General features: G+C 31.3%; 2 protein-coding genes across 2 annotated transcripts in view; one reads left to right on the forward strand and one right to left on the reverse strand.

Moving 5' to 3' along the window:
• The first annotated feature begins 10,376 nt into the window (after positions 1–10,376).
• On the forward strand, positions 10,377–11,566 carry LOC134695755 (protein fem-1 homolog C-like). Its single transcript, XM_063557166.1, has one exon. It carries the CDS (start codon positions 10,402–10,404, stop codon positions 11,335–11,337), a length of 936 nt encoding a protein of 311 aa, XP_063413236.1. The 5' UTR covers positions 10,377–10,401; the 3' UTR covers positions 11,338–11,566.
• Positions 11,567–15,524: 3,958 nt separating this feature from the next.
• The window catches only part of LOC134697774 (fibropellin-1-like), a 59,921-nt gene continuing 50,701 nt past the window's right edge, over positions 15,525–24,744 (reverse strand). Inside the window, exons 4-7 of the mRNA XM_063560061.1 lie at positions 19,430–19,543; positions 17,353–17,466; positions 16,497–16,610; positions 15,525–15,751 (exon numbers count right to left, since the gene is read on the reverse strand). Coding sequence (XP_063416131.1) covers positions 15,525–15,751; positions 16,497–16,610; positions 17,353–17,466; positions 19,430–19,543 — 569 coding nt within the window. The remainder of the gene's footprint in view (positions 15,752–16,496; positions 16,611–17,352; positions 17,467–19,429; positions 19,544–24,744) is intronic.

Consider the following 24,744-nt stretch of genomic DNA (forward strand, 5'->3'; position numbering starts at 1 on the left):
CAGCTGTCTAAACTACTAAATTTTAAGTGAGGCTTTTATATGTAAAACAATGATATTTTGAAGAACGCAATTTTGATAACGTTACACTTCTTTCAAAGTAATTTGGTTCTCTGAATTTAGATATGACTTTGAATTTTAAATCCGTGTACAATATTAAAAATTTTGAACCCCCTTTAAATGAAGCATATTTCCCTTAATCGGGTTTGCACTGTACAGTAAATTGATTGTCATATATTTTGTCGAGATCGAATAAACATTTGCATTACCTACAGTCAATTAAACTCTTTTATACAAATTATATTCTACAAACGAGAAGCAAAAACGTAGAACCATAATAGAACTATAATTGTATACGCCAGATACGCGTTTCGTCTTCATAAGACTCCTGTTTGTGAGAAATCAAGTTTTAAACAACAAAAAACTACCGCTTCTGTATTTTTTTGGTCCGCATGCCGATTCAAGGTTTTTTCTCGTTGACGCTTTCTTTTGCATATTGTAATCAGATCTGGATCCAAACGCACGTGTCAATCAATAAAAGGAGAAAAGAAATATAAAAATCAAAATGTCAAGCCATCAGTTGTTGTTGTTACAGCTCAATACCGAGGACAGGCAATCATTGAACAAACGGCTATCATAACCAGTAGTTTATAATTACTAACGGTTTTATTTTCTCATTGCATGGTTTTATTAGGATAGATAGGTAGGTATAGTATAACAGGTTGTCGGTGATCATTGACCAGAATATTTTATGCATCCGTTTATTAACATTTTAAACAGTTTGTGTGTGTTTCTTTGAATATATTTTCTAAACAGTGGACAAATAGTTGTATAGTGCTTATTAACGTGAAAATAAGGGATGTGGCGATATGTTTAAGATTTTAATTTAAATCATACATATATCATCACTATACATATGCATTATTGCCATAAGTACCAAAAGACTTCGTGAATAAATTGCCAATGACTTTAGGAAAGAATATCAAAATAAAGAAAAGGTAACATATGTGTTTTCTTGTTTCTAAAATGTACAGCTTTGATGATTTTTGACAAATTCATGTCGTTTTTGTAACGTTTTATGGTTAAATAAAATTTAGTTTTGTATAACATTTTTTTTTTCAATCAGTTGTATTTTCATTACTTGTATATGTTTGTTCATGTGTAAAAATCAATATATTCAATCCCAAACTACGACAATATGAAGACTCAGAAATTTAGTATCGTTAATGATATTACTATCACTAGATTGAAACAGCTGTTGGTGAGCTTGTTGTCATCGAGGCTTTCACAAGACACTAAATCCAGTACTTCCGTACTGACCTTCGCGTTTTTGTTTTTTGTTAGAAAAATTCCTTATTTGTTTCTGATTTGCATTTTTTTCCGTCGAGGTTCCTTATATTGACATTAATTGTCAAACAGATCATCTTTTGTAGATAAATTAATACTTTTTATGTATTTTTCCTTTTTTGTAGTGCAATTACAATTAATATTAATTGTTGAAAAAACATTGATTGAATCATTTCACTATACTTTGACTATTTATCTTTTGATTCTATTTTGTTCACGCATCGTGGTAAATATTATTGAATTTGATGCCACTGTCATACAAGTGATATGTTTAGCGCTATACAATCTATTGATGTTGCTATTTGATTAGGGACTTTCCGTTTTGAATTTTCCTCGGAGTAAAGTATTTTATGCGATTTTAATTTTCACTTGATAATCTATTCCATTTATTATTCCAAGAGTTTTGGTTTAACTATGAAAACAACAAACTCTGTCGTCTTTATACCCACATCTTTTTAATTGTATTCATTTTGTAGAATTTGAAAGCGTAAATATGTTTTGTCGAAATATGCATAACCAGCGCTCTATTGTGATGGAATCAATATACATGTATAATATACAAATTTATTCTGATTTATTGTTTGGCTGTTAAACTTTTAAAACAGTTTTCAAGAATTCTATTTTAATTTAACAATATCAAAACACTGGATTATCTGTTTTAAACTGAAAACTCTTTGGAATCTTAAATTGATATATGTATTTTTATAAAACGAAACAATCATTACAAAATCCGAACAGAGGGCCAAAACAGCGTCAAAAGTCTTTCGTCCAGAACACACTTAAACTTGATCTGTAACTTTTATGATACACCGGAGTATAAAAGTGTGGTAAATATGATTTTTTCCAATTTTACATTTAATTCAGCAATAATGCAGGCGGAAATATGTAAATGAAATCAATTTTTTTTCTTTTTATAAATGAAACGAAATTTCCATGTAGGCGGCATAGTGTTTCCAAACAAATATTAAAACGAATTTCCGGAATATTGTTTTAGGTGTCGATTAAAAACTATATATAATTGATAAATTTTAGCAACAAATAGTTTATTATCCTGTAATCTAACCTCATGTCAAAACAGTCGGCAATCAGTTTAATGGTTGTAAAACATTTTTGTCAGGACATTTTATACTTTAACTAGTATACCGTTACAACTTGTGAATGTTTTGTTTCTTTTCAATGCTGTAATATGAAACTGAAAAATTCCATGGGGTTAGTCTAGGATTTATATAAGTCTTTTTGTATTACAGACAGTCAAGGTCAGCATGGTCACATCGTGATCAGGGACAATATTAATTATAACTGGCTAATTATATTTTGAATAACTTATGAGGATAACGTGCCTTAAATCAAGCCTCTCAAGCCGGTGCTAGGGACCGCCGTAAACTTTCTGTGAGGCGTTTTTATTCATTTGCTCCGTGTTTAAGGCATCACTGTAACTTTGAGATGAAGCGATAAAAGCGCTGTTCCTGTGCTTTTGTTTGTGTGTGTGTGTGTTTTTTTATTTATTTTTGTTTTGCTGAGAATGAAATGATTATGTGTAACGGATTGATACCCAATGTCCTTTGTTTTTCTATAATAACTCATCACAAACGTATATTTGTGCTCGCATTCTCGCAATTACAACGAATACTATAGTTATACAAGAGGCTACATGTTTGTTTGGCCATCCAAGTACAGATTATTACTTAGTATATAAATAAACTCTTCTTTGTTACCAGGATTGAAATTTTGTATATGCACCAGACGTGCGTGTCTCGCTCGAATCACAAAAGTTAAAAAAGCCTTATAAAGTTAGAAGTGGAACAGCATTGAGGACCAAAAGTATATTTTTTGGTGTCAAATCTGTGTTTAAAAAATGAATCAAATTGTTTCGTCATTTCAACATAAAGACGACATAAAGTGCATATAGACGAATGGCAGAGTCATGGTATATAATGGGACATCCGATAAAGTTAAAGATTGTTATGGCATAAAAACAATGTTTGTTTATTAATTTCAATAATGATATTTCAAACGATCACATACTTGTTATTGTAACTAATTGTCAAATATTAATAAAAATGACATTGGTGACCTTAACGTGACCATGTTACCATTTGGCATGAGACCATAAAACTACCTGGCGAGATACTTACTGGTATCAATAATTTGACACAACAAGTAATCTGATAAAGTAATCATTAGACAATATATTTGCCGGCATAAAATATTGACACTTCAAGTAACGTGACCATTTTACCATTTGGCATGACTTTTTGGCATAACAAAATTGACACATCAAGTAACGTGATCAACTGACCATTTGACATATATTTACTGGCATCGAATAAATGACACTCTAAGTTATGTGACCATATAACAACTCCTGGCGATATACTTACTGGCATCAATAATTTGACACACCAAGTAAACTGATTAAGTAATCATTGGACAATATATTTACCGGCAACAAAATATTGACACTCAAAGTAACGTGACCTTTGTATCATTTTGCACATACTTATTGGTATAAAAAAATTGACACACCAAGTAACGTGATCAAGTAACCATTTGACATACATTTATCGGCATCACATATTTGACACTCTACGTAATGTGACCATATAACAACTACTTGGCGAGATACTTACTGGCCTACAAAATTAACACAAAAAGTCACTTAATCAAGTTATCATTTGTCAAAAGTAAATTACTTACCGGCATCGCAAATTAACACACCAAGTATGGTGACCAAACTCAGGGCAATCAGCATCGCTGTGACTGTTTCGTCGATCTTCCTATTAAAAACAGTAATATAAAAATTATTTAAGGTAATTAAATAACTACTTTATGACTGTTTTAGTTTTTAAATTGACCCTCGTTCTCTATGTAACCGTGTTCTCAAAATGTAATCTTTCGAAATGACTAATTTTTCCATTTGACACATTGCTCTGTCTTTTCTCCAAAAGTTCACGTGCTTAGCAATGCTGAAATAAAAACATGAGTATAAAGTGTACAGCAACATATAAAATGAATAAAAACATTGTATTTGCTACACAAAACAAAATTAAAAATGCTAAATGCCTCAAAATTCTTACTTTTACTTTATATGAACAGCATATTGATCACTACTATCTCAACGTAGTACATCTGTACACTGTTAATTATACTGCATTTCCTGACAACGTCTATTTTATTTGTTCTCAGTTTACAAAAGTAGTAATTATATGGAATTCAGTTGGATGCATTTGACTGCGATATAATAGATTTCCATATTTCAAATAACTCAGTTGAATAGGTTTATAACAATTCTATCTTTATATCAAAAACAGATGTCTAGAAAAACGAAAAACAATCTTTAAATATTTATGAAACTAGAAATTACAAATTGTCATTGAATGTATGTTCATATAGCTTAAATGTACTTTAAGATAAATTGGCAATTAATACTAAAAATTAACCTGTTTTATAATTGTCTTGTTTTATAATCACTGGCATGAAACATTTGTTCAAGTTGTGTTTGAGCTTTTGGTTTCAAAAGCTTAGCCACATCAAACGAATGGAAACCAATTGTCATATTCCTATTTTGGAAAAGGCATTCCCTTGTGTATTAAACCTGGTTTAGTAGCTATAATAACATGGAATATAACCGTAACAAATGATTTTTTATTAGAATGTTACTTCATTTATCTGGATTTTTTTCGTCAAATTAACTGACATACTTATTTAACTTGTACAAAACTAGGCCGCGTCGATATTCTTTTTGTGTTGACCGAGTTTTTTTCACAAAATGATAATGAAATCATTTATATTGTATAATTTTTCATATCATTGCAATTTTGTCAAAGCAATTTATACACGCGACCATAATTTAGAGATCCATGTCACAAAGGAACAATTACTGGAAAATGTGTATTTTTTCGTTTTTACGTCAGTTTATGTTTATAAATTATATTTTGTTTTCTGTTGCTACTTTGTCGCTTATTGGTAGACTAGGGGTTAACATTTATAAACCCTTATTGGCTTTTTGTTGATCGTTTTGTGGAACTCTATTTAATTGGGTTCATGTTTACAAATTATTAAGGTTTTCTATAAGATGTTTTGTGAAATTTTGTTTGCTTGGTCGTGATTCCATGATTATAAATCATATTTGATTTCTGTAAGTTGTTTTGTGAAATTATTTTTAAAACTTTAAACTACACACCGAACGGTCTAATATGAAGCCTATTTCTGTAATATATTTAAAATTGTATAGCCATTTCTATCTTTTTTTTTTATAGTTTTGCTCATAATTTTGTATCTTTTTAAAAAAAAATTTAGCACTCTATTATTCTCTTTTCCTTTTCAGTCAATTTTTCTTATCCCTATCATGACCCTCATACACTATTGACCGTTTTAGTAGCTACGCCATGCTGCCTGACAATTAAATGGTCATGAATGAATAAAGCGGAACCAGTGTATGTAAAGTGCGGATCCTAAAATATCATTTTTACTGTATATGCCATAAATGTCTAATGTAGAATGATAAATAAACAGACGAACTTTTTTTTATTTTTGAAGAAAATGAAGAAATTTAGTTAAAATGTATATGTTCAGAAATACATAATACTAATAAAACAAAGTAACAGATGCGAGCGGGGTTTTATCGCGCCTAAAGCCATCCAGCTGTGAAATATATACCAAAATAGGTGAATATTTAGGACATTTCACGAACAGATCGTGCAGGTGCTTTATAACTAACATGTAAGATGTGGTTGCAGTAAAAAATATTAATTTTAATACAATTATTAAAGTTGTGTAACGTAGAATATGTTTTGTCATTCAGTTTCTTCATATTTAACTAAATTCCACTATGATGATTTCGTAATGCTAGTCATGTTTACTGTCGAATAATGATACTATTCTTTCATTTTCACTGTGGAGCGAATCATTATTATTGTATATGCGGTGCATTTTTACTGAATATTTTTTTTTTCTATTACAGCTCATTTCTTTACGCATATAGAGCCAGACTCTAGTTGATTTGTTTGCTTTTTTTTTATTGGATAATCATTATGATAACACCCAATTTAATTCAAATATTTAAAAAAAAAAACAGGTTAAACTATGTCTATTCATATTGTTTAAAAACGTCAATCTTATTTACAAAGTTTGTATAAACAATTTTACAAACAAAGCAAGCAAGCCAACCAAAGTTTTGCTGTACATGCATTAGGAAATTAGCTGTAAAGCCTTAATTTAGCCGACTTGCTCAAACAATAGATAAAGTAAGAGAAAGATTTGATAAAATTTAACTTACGGAGGAAAGTTTGGTTTTAAAACACTCTAATAAATTCAATAGAAATAACATTTATTTCAAATGTATTCCATTTAGTTTCTTATAAAGCGTAAAGGGATCTGTATCCTTATTTTTTTATCCATTTCTATGACACTTCACCACTAATTACGTACATCTGGATATATATTGCACCTTTGTTTTTCCGTTTAAAAGGTTTTACACTGGAGCCCTTTATAACTTGCTGTTCGGTGTGAGCCAAGACTCCATGTGGAAGACCGTATTTTGACGTATAATGGTCTACTTTTATAAATTGTGACACGGATGGAGAGTTGTCTCATTGTCACATACGACATTTATATATGGCTCAAAAACGAAACGAGACGGGATAAAAAGGGATAAAAAAAATCCACGCTACTTTTTTAATATATTTATAATGGGCTTAATATGAGTCAAAATAGAGTAAAATAGTGGGTCGCATTTGGGTATAAGCGTCACGCCGGATTGCCGATTTTTTGCAAGCGTAACAGGTGAAAGTCAAATGATTGTGTAGTGAAAAACGGGAAATAAAGTTTAGCGGGACACGGATAATTACAAAAAATTAGAACTGTAAAGTATAAGCGGGATACGGGAATCTGACAAAACAATAAGCGGAATACGGGAATCTGCCAAAATAGTAAGCGGGATCCGGGATCAGAACCCCCAAATGAGACCCACGAATAAGATATTTATGTATATTCATCCTATTGTTACAGTCATGCATTCAATAACAAATGTATCCGATGCATGCATTTTTTTTTATATTTTTGGTCCCTTTTTCAATTTTGTGGGGTCCAAATTTATAGACAAAAGTCCTTTAATAAAGATATTTGGAATTCGTTGACATACTGAATCTAACCGTGTATCTAGTTTGCGAATTTTTAGCCTAGTTGCTGAAATAGCCAACATAGAGTTCCAAAGGGTCTAAAATCAACAAAAATGAATTGTAGCATGCATTTCGTGTACAATAACCCAAATGTGCATGGTTTTACCTCTGTGGTAGTATCCATTCGCGGATCTAGAATTTTTCATAAGTAGGGGTCCACTGACTGCCTAAGAGGGTCCGCTGCTGTCACGCTCCAATGATTCCCTATATAAGTTAAAGTCATGGAGAAACGTAATCTGAAGAATACAATATGACATTTTGAGAATCGCTTTTGTTACAAGTTTGAACAGCTATATATTTGATGAAGAATGAATGAGGAGTTTGTATTTCAATTTGAAAATACATGTATCATAAATCCTAAAGTCATCAACTAAGTTTTTTCTTCATTTGTTGCAAGTGCATTTATCACATAATTCTACAATAAAAATTCCTCGCATCTTTGAAAATTCTACACTAATAATGACTGCACTAACAGTGATAATTCATCGCATCTATAGTTAAAATGGATCTGAATTCTGAATTTATCTGCACTGACTTGCTTTTAAAGTAGTATTATTTTACAGTCTGCCGTAGTTATATTTTTTTTTATTTGGCAATTGGTTGTTTTATTGTAATATACACCGCAACACCGTCTTTTAAAATTCTTATATTAAAGTTAATAAAATACCATTATTATCCGAAATATTACATTTCAAGAAAAAAAATCGCCTTTTAGCATAACTTTCGCTTCTTTAGAGTCCTGAAAGTTCCCTTTTTAACTGCCCAAACTTTACAGTAGTATCTACTTAGTTCAAAGTCTTTATTAACATATACCTTATTCTTCCTATCTTTGGTTTTTGTAGTTCCTAGAAAAATCAGCGGAACCAGCCACATAATGGACTTTCAACTATAGAATTATGGAATAGTTTCAAACGTGCTGCAATGTATCAAGTTGAACGATTGATAACAATCTTCAAACGAGGATAGCTATAATCCAGTATAGTTAACTATTGCACAGATCCTGTCATTAATGATAACATCGGCATGCTGATCAATGGCTTTTCTAGGAATGAAGTGATGATTTGGGTAGCCAAAGGCTCAAAACGTATACACAGGGAAGGACAAGATAAGAATAAAAAGATATCCAATTAGAAAACAAGTGGAACGATTAAACTTGATTACCCCCAAGTCCTATTCATTTGCTGATAATTAAGAACATTTGTCTTGGATTTCATTCAATTACTAATGTTTACCTCTTCGTAAAAATCATTATGATATCTCGAACTTTGTATATTTTAGTTAAGTACAAAAAAAAAAATTCTGTTTTTTATCAACAGTACTTACTGAATAATATTACATTTTCAAAATTCTCATAGACTTTTCGAAATTAGTTTTCCCTATAAAACAGAAAGGTGAAATATTATGTAAAAATGCACAAGGACTCCATTCTAAAAAGCCCAACAGTTCTATCAAAACACTCAAAAGTCCTGCACTGATATAAACAAGTTGAAAAGCCATTTTTATCTTTCCGTTATAGATTGTCTATCAACGACTAAGTTGTGTCGACTCTACATTGCCTGTTTATCTGCGCCGTTCACTAAAAGATACAAGTTGTGTTGGGCTGCTGATTAGTTGGTCGTCTAAATAAACCTGCATTGCATGTATTGAACTTAATTATAACAAAACAATAACAGTAAAATATAAAATATAGACATAGGAAATCATCGACACTATGTCTATGATGCCTCTCAGTTTATCATAATGAATAACTTCCACAACGGAGGAAAACACCGATTTTCTTCAGCAGTCCTCGTTTTTGTGAGAATAGTTTCACTGCATGTTGTATAATTTGCCCAATTTGTAGATGAATGATAAAATTGAAAATATAAATGTGGAATATGTCAAAAAGACAACAACCCGACTAAAGAGAAGAGAATAGCATATATATTCAAATATATTCTTTCTAAATATTCAATTCCTCAGTCATTTTAAGATTATCACCTTACTAAATATACATTTCCTCAGTGATCGATAACATAGTAAAATGTATAAATGCCAGTATATTTGATTTGAACCCGGATGTTTAAATATTCGTCTTTGTTTATTCCCATGTATTTATAGGTATAATGTAAATAAAAAAGCATTCAACGAGGAACTTTTTTGTAACTCATCCTTGGAATGTAACGTAGAATGGAATTTTCTATCAATCTATGTTACTAAAAGGCAATTATAAACAAGGTGGTATAAATAAAACGGACACAGCAACATTTCAATTTTGTATTAAAATGTCAGCAAACAGAGAACCAAAAACCGACTTCGAAACTCAAGCGAAAATCATTCTTTTCTGTATTAAGGTGTAATACCACCAAATCATGATACGCCACATCCGGTTGCATACGAAAGTAGGTCTAAAAAAATATTCCCTTGAATTTGACAGTTGTAGAAAATTAACCCTGCATTTCAATGCACTTAAATTTTTCTGAGTCATAAACATGTATGTTGGGTGTCTGAAAGGATCATTCTTTTTTTATTTGATGGTCTTATAAAATATTTTGGAAAGTTAAGGTTTCATAGTTACCAACGCAGGTAACCAGTAAATAACCTGGTAAAAATTTGGTTGTTTACTTCCGGTGCAGGTTACTTTCTTATATGCAATGAAATGTAGTGTGAAATTTTCACTGTAGCACTGGAAAGGATTAAACCTTATTCATGCAAAGTATTTCTTTGGTTTAAATAAAGGTAAATACTGTACATTTTCTTTTAAAGTGCCAATTTAACAAAGACTAATAGGGAAAAATCAATGGTGGTATTACACCTTAAAGAAAATAATGCTACTAAGATTGTTTCTATGTTATGCCTGCTATTGACGGAGGTTCGTAAACAGATCGTTTCCTTTAAGATGAATCAAAATACAGCGCTGTGCACTGCTGTTACGTTAGGACACAAAGACATTGTTGAGTATCTTCTTAAAAACTGTGAGGCTGATATCAATCAAAGAGGAATTTTCACAGACGAAAAGGATAACCAACATAAAGTTCCACCAATTTGGTGCGCAGCGGAATCCGGGAGAGTGGATATTGCTAGTTTGCTGTTATTTTATGGAGCAGACGTGAATGGTTGTTCAAACACAGAATCAACTCCAGTTCGTTGTGCATGTTTCATGAACCACCAGCCTATGGTAGAATTTTTAGTTGAAAACGGAGGAAACCTTTCGAAAACTAATATATACGGTGGAACATGCTTGATAAATTCGGTTGGGTGCTCGGGGATTGTTGAATTTTTAATTGCAAAGGGTGTGGAAGTTAATTCAGCTGACAGAAATGGCTGGACTGCACTTCATTATGCTGCTGAAGAAGGTCATGAAAACAGTGTTAGGATTCTACTGACCAATAAAGCTGATTACACCATACGAAATAAAACTAACAGAACGGCACTAGATTTGGCAGCATATAACGGACATGATTTCGTTGTTGAGGCTTTTATGAAGAAAGAGTGTGGTACTAAGATTGAGCTCGTCGATTCATATGAACTGCTAGGATGTCACCATGTTGATACAGATATTGAAAAGGCACGTAAATTCTGGATGAAGGCTCTCGGAATGCGTTTCGAATTTTCAGTAAATTCAATGAATAAGTGTCATACTTCTGAAAACTTCCTGTCAAAATCTGCCTTTGCTGATACGACGGAAATAACATCAGCCAAAGAACTTAAACACATAAAAGATGAGCACTTAAATTTAAGTCATACATATGTGTTGTTTAAATCTATGAGGATCTTGACGGGGTCCTTCATTTTTGTTTTTATTATAGTTTATCACTCTCACTTCACGGCCTAAGAGCAGTTTCAGAAGCTTAGTTCAAACGGAGACACGGTTCCCTGATGCGGCCTAAAGAGGATAACGAAATTAACTATATAAATGATCTTACATATAAAATATTTGTATTTTGCGTTATTGATCGTTCCTGATGAAGTAAAATCCAGAAACGTGAATTGGACGTATGAAATTTATAAGATAAGATAAGATAAGATAAGATAAGATAAGATAATTTTATTAACCAATCAAGGTGCCCAAAATTTGAGCTATACAATCAAATGAATGAATTACAAAATAAAGCATAGAAAATGATTAGAATGATTAAAGTACATTAAGACAACAAAAAAACAAAAAACAAAAAACAAAAAAAACCACATTAATACACATTTACACATTTAAGATGTTGTTGTCACTCTTTTATTAGTGTTACGTTTAAAATTTTCAATTCCTTTTTTTTTTAAATAATATCAACGAATGATTTTATGTTTCATAATTAAAAATAATATACTTTTTTTATTTAAGCATTTATAATACAATGTATCATCCACATAAAAGGGCGTAACTCCTAATATCATTCTGACACACTAAACGGATCTTGACCCGATCTGAAACTTTTAAACGTTACTTTTTTATGATTTGTCTAGGTTTGTCCAAAACACTCTTAACAGACTGGATTTAACGCTTGAGCATATTAAAAGGCGCACGAGAATGCCGACTAATAGCCAGTCAAGATCGTTTAAATAAACCTACCCGTTGTTATCGCAAACTAAAATTTATCTCATATATACAGGATACATGTTCATTTATTACAAGAATTTTTGTACGTCAAGGTGTATGATATAGCACGATAATATACGAATCGTAACAACGCTTCAATATGCTCGTCCACTATATGCTCTTCCACAATTTACGCCTGTTTTGCTCCAGCGACCGGTATTACAGTTTAACATAGTTTAAAAGCTCATTGATCTGTTACTTTATTTACAATTTTGAGCAAGACTTAACTGTTTATTATTAACAATTCAACAAATGTCAACATTATCTTCATCAATTTTGTTATTTAACAAAACATTGTTTTTCATTACAAGCAATTTCATATATTAATATACAGCTAGTGAATATTTGTTGTCTACCGAAATTATAAGATTTAAATTATATATGCAATGAATAATTTCTGTGAAGTTAATTTTATTTCCGTTACATATCTAATTTACGAGTACAAAATAGTAAAACAGAAAAACAGAAACGATAAATATTCAGGAATACCTAAAGTTTCGTAAGCAATTGCAAGGTACCACACGTTACTTAGATTCCACGAGTTTTCATAGCAATTAGCAATTTTTAAAACGAATATGTGAGATACAGATCTACTGCATTTTGGCAAATTCAAATTATGTTATACTACTATTTTATTTTCAACAGATTCACATTTCTTAAAAAGTGCATCAATATTTTAATGTTTTTGTCTAAATTTCTTTAATGTCATATGTATTGTTCATTCATTTGTTAAAAATTGTGAAGCATGCGACTTAACTGAGAATACACGCATATAACTAAATTCGATTAAATTTGATGAAAAAAAAAACGATAAATAAATCAAGTTTGTCTTGCTTGAGTGATTTACCTGTACAAAGCTCGGGTCTCAACGATGTTTAAAACAAATTGATGCCAGTTTGAAATAGTTTAACGGGGGCGTGGCTTAATAGATTGACGTACATTACCAGCAACTTGATTTCAATTGATTCACCGCAAAGAAATCTATTTGACTGGCGTTAAAATGAATTGAAATGAATCGAAATGAATTGAAATGAATTAAAAATATTTTTTAATATTTGTCAATCTTTATCAAATAACAATTAATCTCATTTAAATAGCGTTAACACGTTTTTGTCCGTTCAAGCTAAATTCGGGTTACTAGTGAAAACATTAGTAGAATCAATTAGAAGAGTGGATTGTGTTGAATAGCAAATCAAATACAATTTTTAAATGTAACTGATGACAATAGCATTAATGTTTACATGTATAGCCCTAATAACGGCTCTTCATCATAGTAAATCAAAGACAGTTTTGACATAGATGTGGGATACTATCAATTACTCAGATACACATTTTAGCTTCAAAAGGACAAGCAATTTAATAATGAAAAACGAAAAGTTGCAATGTTATGATCAAGAGCAAATAAGTTATATTGCAGTCATATCTGGCATTACTAATATCATTTAGAATTATGCGAAGCAAAACTAATTCACAGTAAAACAAAATCGTATTTACATAGATGTGGAACAATATCAATAACTCAGAAAAATCCAAACATTTGTGAAGATTAAATAAAAAGCAAAATAAGTGATAATGCAGTCAAAATTGACTTACTGATATAATTCAAATCATTTAAAATTACGTGAAGCAACACTAGTTCACGTGCTTTAACCGTACATGGCACAACTTTTTGGAATTTTGGGTCCTCAGTGTTCTTCAACATTATACATGTCTATGATGAGGGTTATGTAGCCGAAACGTGCGTCTGACGTATTGAATTATAAGCCTGGTACCCTTGATTACTAATAAATAATGAAACAAAAGTTTACCAAAGTGTAGATAAACGCATATCAGAAATACCAACTAACATGAGATAATCATATTACCTATCTAGAGTCCATTTAAGTCGGTCCAACTTATAACCATGTTGAAAAATATGATATGTAAGAAACGCGCCGTGCTAATATAGTTCCTACAATATGAACACGTAAGAGCGTTACCTACATTATATGAATAATGAAATACATAAGCGTCGCCCGATGGGTATGGTACTATCATTATATGTTGTTGTTAAGAATGCAACGTCGACGATTAGAAAGAAGAAATCATACGTCTGTAATATAACCTATATAGTTTGTTCTTGCCAATATGTGTCTACATAACAAAATATATACCTTTTTGTCTATATCGTGTTCTTTATTTGTTTATTTTTTTGTTTACTGATTTATACTAAAGTTTTGAATATAGGGGTACAGAAGATATATTGATATATCTGAAAGTGATATAACAACAAAAAGTGCACAATAAGCTGGCTGTTGATACATGCATATAAATAAACTAAGCGCAAAATATGCATGGAATATGTTGTTCATTTGCACAAATGTCATGTATTTCAACGATATCAGCGTACGTACATGTATATGTTTTTTAATATTCTCTAGTAGGACGACTTTTTCTGAACTAGCACCCACAAAATCCTAGGTTTTCATAATATGAATCGCTTGATTGTGCATTGTCAATAATTAACCGAATATAAAAAAAACTAAGGTTATCATTATCATTGTCTTGTATTGTGCTCTTGGAGTTAGAGCGTTCACCAAGCGTATTTTTTTTGTATTTCGACATACTTAAAATTTTTGTAACGCGCGGCTAACGATTGCTTGGCGTTCCTATTGTGTGTATATAACGTATACGTACTTAGTCTTTTTACGTCTGGTGCACGTCGGTTGATACGCAAATGTGTGACGCCGGCATAATAACTTTGACCAAACGTGCGTCTGATGAATTGAATTAAAAGCCTGGTACCTTTGATAAATAATTATTAATAAAACAAACGTTTACCCAAGTCTAATTTGATAGAGGCATATCAACCAAAATGAGATGATCATATTTCCATATCTAGCGTCTAAGTCGTTTTTCCTTGTAACATTATTGAAAAAGTGGTATGTAAGGAACACATCGTGTTGTTTGGTCTATGGTCTGGTGATTATCTCTTTGACAACTTCCCCATTTCCATTTTCAATCAGTTATTTTGTTCATACAATATGAACATTAAAGAGCGTTACATTATGTATCAAATTAAATACATATCGTCGCCCGATGAAAATGGTACTAGTTTTATGTTGCTGTTAAGAATATAACGTCGACGATTGAAAAGACAAAAATTATCACTTGAAATTTATCATTTTATATGTTTTACTACGCATGTTTACAGTGCAAAAATACGTGAACTCAGATATACCTTCTAGTACTTTCAACCGTTTTTGAGGTAACCCAAAACTGGTCATATATTCTATTTACCCTGAATATTAATGCAATTTGAAATTACAACATGTTTAACAAGACTTCGACAGAACATTCAAGGATTCCTTATCTTCTAATGGCGTAAATTGAATACAAGTAACAACAAATATACCACATATCTATTTTACTCTATTAGCTAATAGATAAATTTAAAAGTGTTTGACATAATAGTTCACTTTTCCAAAAGCTCTTGTTGAAATTGCTGAAATCATCTGACATGTATGACCAGTAACATTATAGTCGAATCCGTAGCAATCGGGATTGAACGTACACATTCTGGCACATTTTAATCGTGATAGAACTAGAGATGACTTTATTGAAACATGGGTACTTTGGTGCTCCTCCAGAGTATACTTTACATCAAATAAATCGTGTCCTGGAAATATAAATATTCAATTAGTGAAAATAGATAAGTAGGTGAAGATAATACTGGTTTTTTAACATAAGACTTATGTTTTCATTATTTTTTTTCTGAAAACTATACAAATGATTTTATAATATTTACGGCGCAACTTTTACTGACAAATCTGAGCATTTTGACGATAACTATCTCTAAAGAGAAGTTAGAAATGAAATAAAATCAAATTCATCATTCAAGCTAGAAAAAATAAATAAAGATGTTTTACATATTTTAGAAGAGAACTAAATAAGAGATATGGAAGATGGATGTTGTCAGGGTTTTGTTACCAGATTAGTATTTTTTATATATATTTCCTTTTGTTCTTAAATAATTTGTTGGGTATTGATTGCTTTTTTTAAATCTTTTTCTTTGCTTCCTATTTTATGTTTCCTAGATGTGTCCGTGATTTTTCCGACAATTATTTGTTATTGTCCCCTGTATATATCCTTGATTGGAATGGAAAAAATACGATTGACTATTATTTTTAGATTACTATGTAAAATATATACAGTTACAATTAACAGTATTTATCTATAATTGTAAATATCATAAAATTGAGAAAGGAAATGGTGAATATATCAAAGCGACAACCACCCGACCATAGAGCAACCAACAGTCGAAGGCAACCAATGGGTCTTCAATGCAGCGAGAATTCCCGCACCCGTAGGTGTCCTTCAGCTGGCCCCTAACATATGCATCCGAAAACATTTATGCTTCTTACTCTCTGCACAATCAGTTCCGTGGTAAGCCGGATAGCAATTACAAGTGTATCCATTTATCACATCTGTACATGTACCACCATGCTGACACGGATTGGAACCGCATTCATCAAAATCTAAAAGTTACACTTAAAAATTGTACAGAACAAGACATAGTTATTACTGATATATAATTGATGCACAACTTTTACTATTACGTCTTTTCTACCCTCAGGAATCGATTACATAAGCTGTACTTGGCAAAACTTTTAGAAATTTGGTCCTCAATGTTTTTCAACTTCGTACTTTATTTTGGCCTTTTTTACCTTTTTTTTAAGCGTCACTGATGAGCCTTATGCAAGCGAAATGTGCGTCTGACGTACTTAATTATAATCCTGGTACCTTTGATAACTAATAAGTTCCATTTGAACATAATGCACAAAAGCTCACAAAAACTACTACTAAGTTATGAATTTAATGTTTGTTCTTCCATTTTAGTCAAGTAAGTTCCATAAAATGAATGATTACTGTCACATCCTTATTTTGAAAAGTGAAATCCGTATTGACATAGATTTATCACTATAATAATATAACATCCGGTAAACTGTTTCAAGAAAAATCCAACGAGACAATTCAAATTTGTTTTTGAAAAATGAACGTAATGACAAATATTATTACTTATTATATTATATCTATTACCTAAGCAACATATTGGGACTTAATAACTATTTTCTTTTATCTAATTGCAAAAATAGGAACACAACTTACAATGTTTCATTTCAAAAATTTCAATATTATTTAGTAGAACAAAAGGCATGGCTTCAAAACCCTCAAATCAGGTATACACTGTAAGAATTTCATCTCTGGCAATATACTTACTTTCTTCACAGTTACTTCCCGTGTATCCTGGGACACATGCACACATGTATTCATTGATTCCATCTGTACACGTACCACTATGTTGACAGGGACTTGAATCACATTCATTTATATCTAAAAACAAAATTATGAATATAAATAAAAAGGGTTATAAATGACAAGCCGACCTATGATACATCCATCCAATTGCATGCAAGGTTATAGAAAATATTGTTCAAACATAACAACTTAAATAAAAAAATCCTCTGTTAGAAAAATTTTTGAAAAATATGTTAGTTTGAGTTGTAAAAAGACATACAATTAACAAGCATGTTAACATACACATTTGCACACAATTGATTTGCACTTGTTTGTTGCTCTTCAACTTTGTACTTGTTTTGTTTATAACTATTTTGATATGAGCGTCACTGGTGAGTCTTATGTAGACGAAACGCGCATCTGGCGTACTAAGTTATAATCCTTGTACCTTTGATAACTATTGGCTTTCTAATTATTTTGATCTTCGTGTCACTGATGAGTCTTATGTAGACAAAACGCGCGACTGACGGATTTTAAAAATTATAAGGCCGGTTCATATGGTAACTGTATGCAATACTGATCAAATACACACAAAACATTGAAGTTGTTTTTGATGCAATGATATATATTTGACAATTTTGTTTGCGCGCACTTATAAATTAAAAGATAACATTCGGTAATAGGAAAAATGAAGGTTATTGATAATTCCTGTGTTTTAAATCTTTTACATCAAACATGTTGAATGCAATATCAAAACAATACGATAGATAATTCCAATGATATAGTAATGTTTTAAGATTTAAAGATTTTAAACTATAATCATTGAAGAGTGTCACGTTCTTGTTTTTTATTGCTTTTTAGCGTGTTTGATGTTTCAAAAAAACGTGCAAACATTCGATCAAAAAGCGTGATAACATCATGTTTTATATTATCACATGTCTTGTTTATACTCTTTTTGGAACTATCCAGACTTATCTATTTATTTTCAAAAAGGAATTCGATCGTTTCTATGCAGAACCCAATTTTTGATGCAATTCCCATAACAGGGTATTGTAAAAGAAAATACAAAACAATGCTTCTGTTTTCGGTTATTTTTAACGTAAATTGAGAATGGAAACGGAAAATGTGTTAAAAAAAACACCATTCCAATTAAAGTACAGATACCAACCCTTTGCAACCTGTTTTCAACGCACCCGGAGTCAGGCATCAAATAAACAAACAACTGACATTTACATCTGAACCATAAACACCTGGGATTTGTTGTATATTAAATGATAACGGTTATATGAATTTTCTCATTTTGATCATGAAATTAAATGTGCTGCTTAGCAACTTCTTATTAGACTTTTTGGTCATTTGATTTATTTCAATATGAAATATAATATAAAATACAATTTGTTCCCTGTGGAAAACTAACAAAGCAAATGATCCTTAATGTATAGAAATTGTTTACATGTGTTCCCTTCTCATATGCAAAGGAACATGGTTCCTTGACCAATAGTTCATATACAGTGCCAATACATTTACAATAATTACATTGTGCGTCGTTGTCATTTTGATATTATAATTAACACTGCCATTAAAGCGGGAGGTTTGGCATGCCACAAAACGAGGTTCAACCAACCCTTTTTTTAATGAAATGCCCTGTACCAAGTCAGGAAGATGGCCATTGTTACATTATTGTTCGTTTCTGTGTGGATGTTATATTTCTGTGTTGTGTCTCTGGTGTGTCGTAGTTTGATATGTTTCCCATAGTTTTAGTTTGTAACCCGGATTATTTTTCTCAATCGATTATGAACTTTGAAAATCGGTATACTACTGTTGCCTTTATTCAATAGTTTAAGCCATATGTCAATCACATTAAACAAAATTAAAAAGTAAAATATCAATTTCTTCATTTTAGAAGCAATCATTTATTTTTTTTTCAATATAAAATTTAAAAGATAGAATAAGTATATTAGCTATTGAAATGACTTCTTGTAACTGGTCTTGCGTTCACAGTGCTAGCACAACAGTACAAGAACACGCTTTTGACACGTTTTGTAATCGTAATACTCACTTTCCTCGCAGTTAACACCGGCATATCCTGAGTCACAAGTACAACTGTATCCATTGATTTCATTTGTACACATTCCGCCATGTTGACATTGATTTGAAACACATTCATCAATATCTAAAAATGAAAAGTCGTTCGATCATTTTTAGTTTAACCCTGGAAGATTCTATTGCAATATCCATTATTAATTGGATACTTAACAGGGTTAAAAACGTCACATAACAAGTGTTATTGGACCATAATTCTTAAAAATGACAGAAATTGTTTTCAACATTTAATATTTTTCTTTTCTACAGGCACAAAAGCACAGATACTGTAGTGTTTGCCTTTTTTAACTATAAAACCAACAGTTTCAAAACATTGAAAATTAAGAATAGGTATCATTATGCAATTTTCTGGACGCTTTTTTCCCTGCTCTCCAAATAAATACAAATTTAAAACTAAATATATTGTAAACTTGAATCACAAAATACGTAAAGGATCGTACTTAGCCTGATAATTAATTAAGTCAAGATGGCGTGTATTTCGACTGAAATTTATAACTCTGAAGCGTTATGCGAAGCAATGATGCAGCAGAATTCACTGTTAAGTAAAATGTTAAAACATATTATTTTAACGAAGAATATTAATTACTATTTTTATTGATTTTTTTATGATATGCCCACATGTACTTTTCTCATATTCCCCCTCCCCCCTGTATACCTTAATATAACACAAGGTACTAAATTTGCAGTTTTTAAACGGCACCCGGTAGCAAAAATCCGTTATGTGCCGATTTATCGGATGTCAACCCCACTAAGGCTTGTTATGCAGTAAATTCAAATTAATTTTTCTACATAATTGAGTATGGCACGCCTACTTTTGATGTTGAAATCAAACATTTTGGTCCTACCAACAATTTGTTGACCGTAATTATTTTGTTTAACTACACAAATTGGAGACACAGCAGAAATTATCAATTATAAAAATTATAAAAATTATAAAAACAAATGTTGTTTTTTGTCTGAATATAACTTATAACTTGAAATTGTTTAAGATTCCGTGAAAACAAATCTAGCAAGTGATATTTAAGATATGTCTAATGGTTACGAGTTTCTATTTTACTCGTCATCAACACTCTCTTTTGAATTTAATTATGAAATGAGAAAAGATCAGATGACTCCAAGAATAATTTAGACCTTCCCATAACTTTTGACCATTTGGAAACCGAGATAAAAAAAGAGCATTGGAAGAAGATACCTTTTACGGATAATATAAAAAAGAAGATGTGGTATGATTGCTAATAAGACAACTCTCCACAAGAGACCAAATGCAACAGACATTAACAACTTTAGTTTAACTTACAGCCTTTAAAAATGAATAAAACTCATACTGCATGTTTTCTTAGTATTGTAGCTGATTATGTCTTCTCACTAACACTCAATGTATTTGTACAAATGTTCATTCAATTATGTGGGGTGGATTCCAAACATTAATTACGAGGTAACGAGCAGAAAGTTCGATGAAGTATGATAGTGAAATATTAACTTTACTTGACTTTCTTTCATTTTCTTGATCAACATAGTTGCCAAATGAAGCATAAAAGCTTCTATTATTTTTATTGTAATTTTTTACCGAAACGAACAATTGAAAAAACACATCAAAATACAAAGGGGAAGCTTCAAACACAAGTGTACATTATAAAATATTTCAGACGGTCTGGTGGAAGAGTAATGTTGATATTTTCTTTTTACTTAAACAGAAAATCAGTTTATCAATATTCTCATGTATTATTCATGGAAATAGGTATACAAATCTTATACAAAACATAAAATAAGAAGATGTTTTATTGTATAGCAATATAATATTTCCCACAGAACGTAACCAAAAGTTAGCGTGCAATAAATTATAATATTGCACTAGTGCAATAAATCTTCAAAAATCATGACGTCATCAACGTTTAAATCTTAATTTAAACCAATTTTTACTTTCAAATATTATATTGCTATACAATAAAAGGGTTATTGCATGAATATTGGGGAATATTGTCCCTCGTAGAACATATATTGCACTCGCAAGCTCGTGAAATATAAGATTCTACTCGGGACAATATTCCCCAATATTCATGCAATAACCCTATAGTATTATGCCAATATACGATGATGACAAGTATCAATCTAGAGTAATAATGGAAAGTATATAAGAAAGATGTGTCTGTCACTGTACGGCATTTAACAACGAGAGATCGGGTTTTTATTCATATGAATTTGTAGGCCTTTATCGTGAATGTACAATGGGATTTGAAATTTCAAAATTAATATAATTTAGAGCAAATAAAATATCCCAGTTGGTCGTTACCCTCCGTTTTTTTCGTTCAAACAACAATCAGGTTGTTTGTGCGTTTGTAACTATACAGTATAAGGTCAATGTCAGAAAAATATAAACTTGTTTGTATTTGGCTGAGAAACTTGGGAAGGGCGTAGTTGTAACGAGCCCTTCTGAATTTGAAATAAATAAGGCAAATAAAAAAAAAAATGCAATGAATAATTAATAGAATTTTCATTCAATTTAACGATCGTACAGTATACGTAGTACGGCGGCTTTGTGAACAATTGTGCGCATCCTGCTAAAAGCATGAAATTTGGCATAGACCTTCCTCTACTATTACTCTTTTATTTCATATAAGGAGGCATTTGCAAAAAATGTCTCACTTCCGGTAAAATCAAAAAATGGCGGACGTCATACTTAAATCAGCCCAATATCGAAGGCTAGTGTGTACAAATGTGTTATTATCATGCTACTATCATAATGTTTGGTACAAAGCTTTGTTTTTTACTACTTTTGGATAAATGGATAAGATGTCTTCAGAAACCCTACTTCCGGTTAAAATCCAACATGATGGACATTGTACTTAAAAAAACTTACTTTTTAGGGAAGGTTATTGAAATGAGATTTTACGTATTGCTACTATCATTACATTGTGCAGAAACCTTTCTTTGGTGCTTCTGATGGATACAATGTATAAGACATATGTCTTAAAAACCCTTACTTCCGTTATATCCAAAATGGCGGACATAGATATATCATTTTAAATTTCAAATTTTTACATATTTTTTATAAATGTAAGGAACATGATTTTTTTTTGTGCTGGTCATTAAACTTTTGGCTTTAAGTTATCCCAAAAACCAGTTATTCTATCAGGTTGTAAATGTTTAAATATAAAGTTGACACTTCCGGTTGAAATATGACGTAAATTTCAAAGATGATTCCTAAATCCATTTCGTCGAGTTTTGGGTAGATTGATTAAAACAAAATAAAATCCCTATAGTACTATAACATTATTAAAATCACTACTATTTGGCCAAGACTACATGTTCATTCACAGTCACCACCACATGCACACAAGGCAGTGCACGGGAGACCTGATTTTCCATATTAAAAATGACCGCGGCATCCTTTCTTACATCCACAATGTACAAGCTTCTGAAAAAAAGATGAGGACTCAGAAAGAGTTTTTTTTTAAAAGGGACTCTTTGTCCCTTCGCAATCCATTAGTGCCTGGACTGGGTTGTATAAGAGCCAATTCCAAGCTCGTCTCACTAAACAACTTCATTAGTATATTGCACGTTTTACAAACTTGAAAAGACTAGACCACGTTGTGGGAATAGCCCCACTTATAGTTAGCCTTCCCTTTTGTGCAAAAAAGTGATTTTATTGCTTAGTTAATCATGTTAACTCCGTCTGATAAGTTTGTGCGATCTTACAGTAAAACCTCGGTGATTAAGTCTGAACAAGCATCATTCTTTATGTTAAAGTCACATCTTAAAATGACATCAATGTCTCCCACTCAACTTTTTTTCAAGCAAAGAGAGGACCGTTTCACAACCGGTAAAGGCATGGGCTAGAAATAAGTGTGTGTGATCACTCATTGCATTTGAAAGGCAATTGATATATATCAATCCAAAGATGTTTGCCTCCCCAAACACAATCCATAGTTCGTCTACCCCTATGTCACGGAATAGCGAGGTAGTATTGACAGCATCATCAGTGACAGATAATCATGACTCGTTTAAGTTCGTGTTTCACTGCATCAAACACATGCACCATGATTTTAGCGTCTGTCTCTTTATGTGAACATGGTGCTACACTTGAAATATATCACGTGGTGGATAAGATAGAATATCCTGAGCATCTGTTGCTACAACTAACATACTCAACAAAGACTTCATCCACTCTTGCCACAGTTTCAAGGTATTTTACATATGATATGTTATTTCCTTCATTCAATATAGTGTACAGGGATACAATTTTTATTTTTAAATAGAGTTTGTCTAAAAATCTTTGCAATGATATATTTCTTACCGTAACCAATGAATAAACATCAATCTAGTTAACATATACAAATTATACACATATTTACTGTTGTTATTTTTTTTTTAATGGGAGATAATGAAAGTGCTATTTATAGATATGTTCTATACTTAATTATGTGTTACGCCCCATATATGGAAATGCATAAATTAGTATACTTATGTCCTTTTAAATGTAACTGTTTATTAACGTGTGACGCAATTTATGTTTACCTGTTTTTTTACCAATCAATTAAGTGAGTAACAATGCTGATGGACTACTACGTGTTTACAATCAACGAAGAACACGTGTTATTTCCTGAAATACAACACATTTTTACGTGAAATGTGGGATAAACAATTTTATTTTATGTATCCACATTTATAGTTCGTGACATAAAGTATTATTTACATGCTCAGATTAACAAAGAGTTGATTCTATGAGAAGAAACAAGCGTTTGAATTACTAGATACATCACCATTAATATGTTTGATGTTTGACATGGAGATTTCAGGTATTCGTCCATCAGACAACACCAAAACAACAGTGAACTAGATGCGTAGCTTTATACGACCGCAGAGGTCGAACCCTGAACAGTTGGAGCAAGTATGGACACAACATTTAATCTTTATACAGCTCTGAATTTGTATTCTGATTAAATAGTTGACACAACATAAGTTTCTGACACAGAATGAATGTGGTCTAAGAACTTAAACTTAAAAACTTAAATTTTTTAAATAAGACATTCTAATACATGTATGACGTGCTTCCTTAGCTTTGTAAACAACACTGTGATAAAATTCTCGATAAAATATACTAAGCGCACACTCAGAGATATACATAATAATGGCTGTTACAGTATACTTTCAACGTAAATCTTCATGTATTGGAATCTATTTACAGACCCTTTGCCTATTTTATTGTTTTAAAATGTGCAATGAAAAAAAGATAAACATACCTTTTATTCTTATTCATATGCATAATGAAAA

This window comes from Mytilus trossulus, chromosome 14 (genome assembly GCF_036588685.1).
Source record: "Mytilus trossulus isolate FHL-02 chromosome 14, PNRI_Mtr1.1.1.hap1, whole genome shotgun sequence".
Taxonomy (NCBI): domain Eukaryota; kingdom Metazoa; phylum Mollusca; class Bivalvia; order Mytilida; family Mytilidae; genus Mytilus; species Mytilus trossulus.